This window comes from Triticum aestivum, chromosome 4D, assembly GCF_018294505.1.
Source record: "Triticum aestivum cultivar Chinese Spring chromosome 4D, IWGSC CS RefSeq v2.1, whole genome shotgun sequence".
Taxonomy (NCBI): Eukaryota; Viridiplantae; Streptophyta; class Magnoliopsida; order Poales; family Poaceae; genus Triticum; species Triticum aestivum.
In genome coordinates, this window is record NC_057805.1 from 42,763,427 (window position 1) to 42,767,050 (window position 3,624).

The window sequence follows — 3,624 nt, forward strand, 5'->3', positions numbered from 1 at the left end:
AGCGGCACCGCTGCCGGGTGCGGCAAGCCGCACTTCCTACCTAGTAGCAAATTAACACACCTCTGTAGCGTACGTACGTAAGCTAATTAGCTAGCGAGTTTCTTCCAGAGGCAAACACAAGACTCACTCGAGTGCACCATGCATCGAGGGACTGCGCCTCGTCTGTACATACTACTCCAGTACGTACAGTATATCCAATGGAGGACTCCAACTGGGACAAAAAATTCGGCGGCTGCAGCAGAGAACGGACGGGAGTACCACACTGCCCTCGCGTGATCTCCGTAACAACTCCGGCGTTTTAGTTACGTGTTCCCAAAGGTATCGGTTTAAACAACAGATAAATACACGTTGTTAGGGATATACGTATTTACGTACATCTTGTCTTCGCTTGGGAATAAATATATGTATATCGAAGGAACCCTAGGACGCAGCGCAGGCTACCTCTTCTGTTTTTCAACGATCGCATCTCATCTCATCATCGACGCCCCTGCCTAGCAAAAGCAAAAGAAGGAGGTACGTCGATGGCCGACGTCGAGAATCCTGCAGGTCCCAACAAGGGCGATGACGAGTTCGTGGTGGCGGAGCCGAGCGAGTGCATCGGGTTCGGGAATCCTGTTCCCAAGAAGGACGGCCACGGCCTCGTGGTTTTGGTGGCGGAGCGGAGCAAGTTCGTCCGGATCGCGGCCATGTGCATGGCGCTCTTCTTTGGATTGGCGTTACTATTCATCTCGATCCTCCTGCTCATACTCTTCGATAACGCCTATCCTGGGACCAAGCTCGCCGTCGTTGCGTTTGTCGCGGGGATCATAGGCATGGCTGTTGCCTGGACTTGGTTATCGCTCGTCTACCGTATCCTTGACGTCGAAGATGCACAGGGACGTGGAAGACTCATAGATAGGTTCGTCCAATTTCACGTCGATATTTTTAAAGCTGATAGTTTGCTGATCGATCCAAAGTTCGTACGTGGTCGATCAGAACATCTATGTGTGCGAGTTCCTTCCAGATTTCATTTAGTATCATTCCTTAACTGTGTCGAATTCATACGTCACCAATACCAAAACACTTATTTTGGACCGGAGATTTATTTTGCTACCCTTTTTATTTATTTTGTTGATGTGATATCTTCTGCTTTGGTCGATTCCATCACGTTGCAGGTACTGTATCCATCTTTTTTTTGCGAAAGCTGTACCGTACGCCGTGGTACATGTCAATTTTCTAAGGCGGTTGCTAGGAATCAACCGCATCCGCCTAGCCAGCCCTCTGATCTGGTGCTGTGGTCGTTCTATCCTCGTCTGAGGCAGCTTCCTTCCTCCCCTAGTCTCGAATCCACCGCTCCCAAGCATAGACAACAACACGACGCCCGGACACTGCACGACGAGGAATGACGCCTTGCAGCACGACGCCCTGTCGTTGCACCGGCCCGACGGACTTGCAGCAGCACGACACCTCGACGAGCGCAGCGCCGGTGAGGTGCGACGACACCGGCTACTGTTCATTTCATCAGTTGCTACGCAGCAGGATTGATTACGGCAAAACAAACCAGAGGGTGACGCTGGCCACCCCCGCTGTTGCCGGTGTGCCTCCATGGGTGCTACTTTCCAGCTTTGCCGCCGTTGCATTAAAACATGTGTCGCCGGCGAGATCTATGAGTTGAAGTACCACGCTCGTTGCTTTGCAGCGCCCACGGGCGACGGCATCCTGCGGTTGCAGTGCAGGCTATCGAGTGATGCTGCGTTGCAGCATCTGCAGTCATTGGCGATATCTTCAGGTTGCAACCCTGCGGTCACCACCACGAATGATGCTACATTGTAGCTCCAGCGGCGCGGGATCCGGCTCGAAGCAGCACGCGTGTTGTATTGCAGCTTCAGCGACCTTCCAGCATGACCTTCTGCTTGATCTTGCTTGACCTTTGAGGCTTTCCTTCACTTATGTTGCGATCTCCTTGGCGAATGAGTCTAACATGTCCATTTGGACAAGGTAGTGATCTAGCGTGTAGAGGAAGGATCGATGGTACTTGCTTCAGTTTCACCATCAGAACCATCAACTTGTTGACTGCTATCCATGTTGCAGAACAGGGGAGAAATGGTGCACTGTGAAGGAGTGAGGAAAAGAGAAGCGTAGGCCTGCATAGGCATGTATATATAGCACAATTGAAACGATTCATGTGTAAATTAGAATCTGAAACGATTGAGCTTCACTCAATGATAAAAAAAAGGTAACCGCGGGAGACACCAAACCTTGAAACCTTCTTCTATGTGTTGGAAATTGAGATTTGCTTTGTGATGTGTTGCTCTATTGCATGATGTAGAATGAAAATTAGAACCCATGAAATGGAAAACTTCATCTATTTGTATGACCAGTGTGCCAAACTTGCTGGACAGCAAGTATATATGTCATTTTCTCAATTATAGGTGCTTATAATTGTCTGAAATTTGAATAGTAGACTACTATGAATACTTGTTTTTCAGTTTTTTCTGGGCAATTTAAATTTTTGCCCAAAATATGAACAAATCTGGACAAAAAATTGAAATCTCATTTTCTCTTTGATACTTGTTTAGAATCGGTTGAATTTTGAATAGTAGACTACTATAAATATACTTGATTTTCTGTAAAATTTTCAGAATTTTTTAGGGTGGTTCAATTTTTTGCCGAAAATATGAACAAATCTGGACAGGAATTTGAAATCTCATTTTCTCTTGGATACTCATACTGAATTGGTTGAAATTTGAACGGTAGAGTACTATGAATATACTTATTCTGTAATTTTCTAGATTTTGCTGGGCAGTTCAAAATTTCGCCCAAAATATAAACAAATCTGGACAGAAATTTGAAATTTTGATTTCTCTTTTATCCTTGCCCGGGATTGTCTGAAATTTAAAAGGTAGACTACTATGAATATACATGATTTCTATAATTTTCCAAATTTTTCTGGGCATGTTGGCTTTTGATTTATTTTTTATTTTTTTGCATTCAAACAAAGATGCATGTGCTAATATATTTGGTTTTTCGTTTTAGGGTATTTTGGTCTTTTCCACCCTCTTATTTCGGTAGTACAGTAAGGATACATCATTAAGTTAAGTGTGGGGCACTTTTATCCAGATGCATAACAAAGATGGGGCATTTTATCAATTGCAATATAATGTCATCTCTAACACTGACCCGCAAACTGGACACCGCATACGTCTACGGACACGGATGCGAGAGCCAACAATCCAAAGCTATCTGCATACATTTCAAACCGCCTTTCAACAGTCCGGACGAAATTCATCAAACATGACATAATTCATTCAAGCTCGGATAGAAAATGGCATAAATCATCCATACATAGCATGCAAATAATTCCCGTATAATACATAGTTGAAATTCGACGAGAAATAGTTTAAATTCAACAAGTTTTTCATAGATGGATCATGTTGTCCCACACATACTGCCCCTTGAGTTTCATCCAACAATGTATGTGCGTGGATGGATCATGTTGTCCCACACATACTGCCCCTTGAGCTTCATCCAACAAGGCTACACAACATGTAGAACAACATTGAGTGAATGAACGAATTAATCAACAAGTTGAGCAAGAAGAAGCAAAACTTACAATCTCTATGATTGCCGCGTGCAATGGCGACA

The 3,624-nt window shown here is 44.6% G+C and overlaps 1 protein-coding gene across 1 annotated transcript; it reads left to right on the forward strand.

Moving 5' to 3' along the window:
• Positions 1 to 358: 358 nt before the first annotated feature.
• On the forward strand, positions 359 to 2,224 carry LOC123099545 (uncharacterized). The gene is made up of 2 exons (XM_044521684.1): positions 359 to 898; positions 1,155 to 2,224. Exons 1-2 carry the CDS (start codon positions 522 to 524, stop codon positions 1,294 to 1,296), a joined length of 519 nt encoding a protein of 172 aa, XP_044377619.1. The 5' UTR covers positions 359 to 521; the 3' UTR covers positions 1,297 to 2,224.
• The last annotated feature ends 1,400 nt before the right edge of the window (positions 2,225 to 3,624 follow it).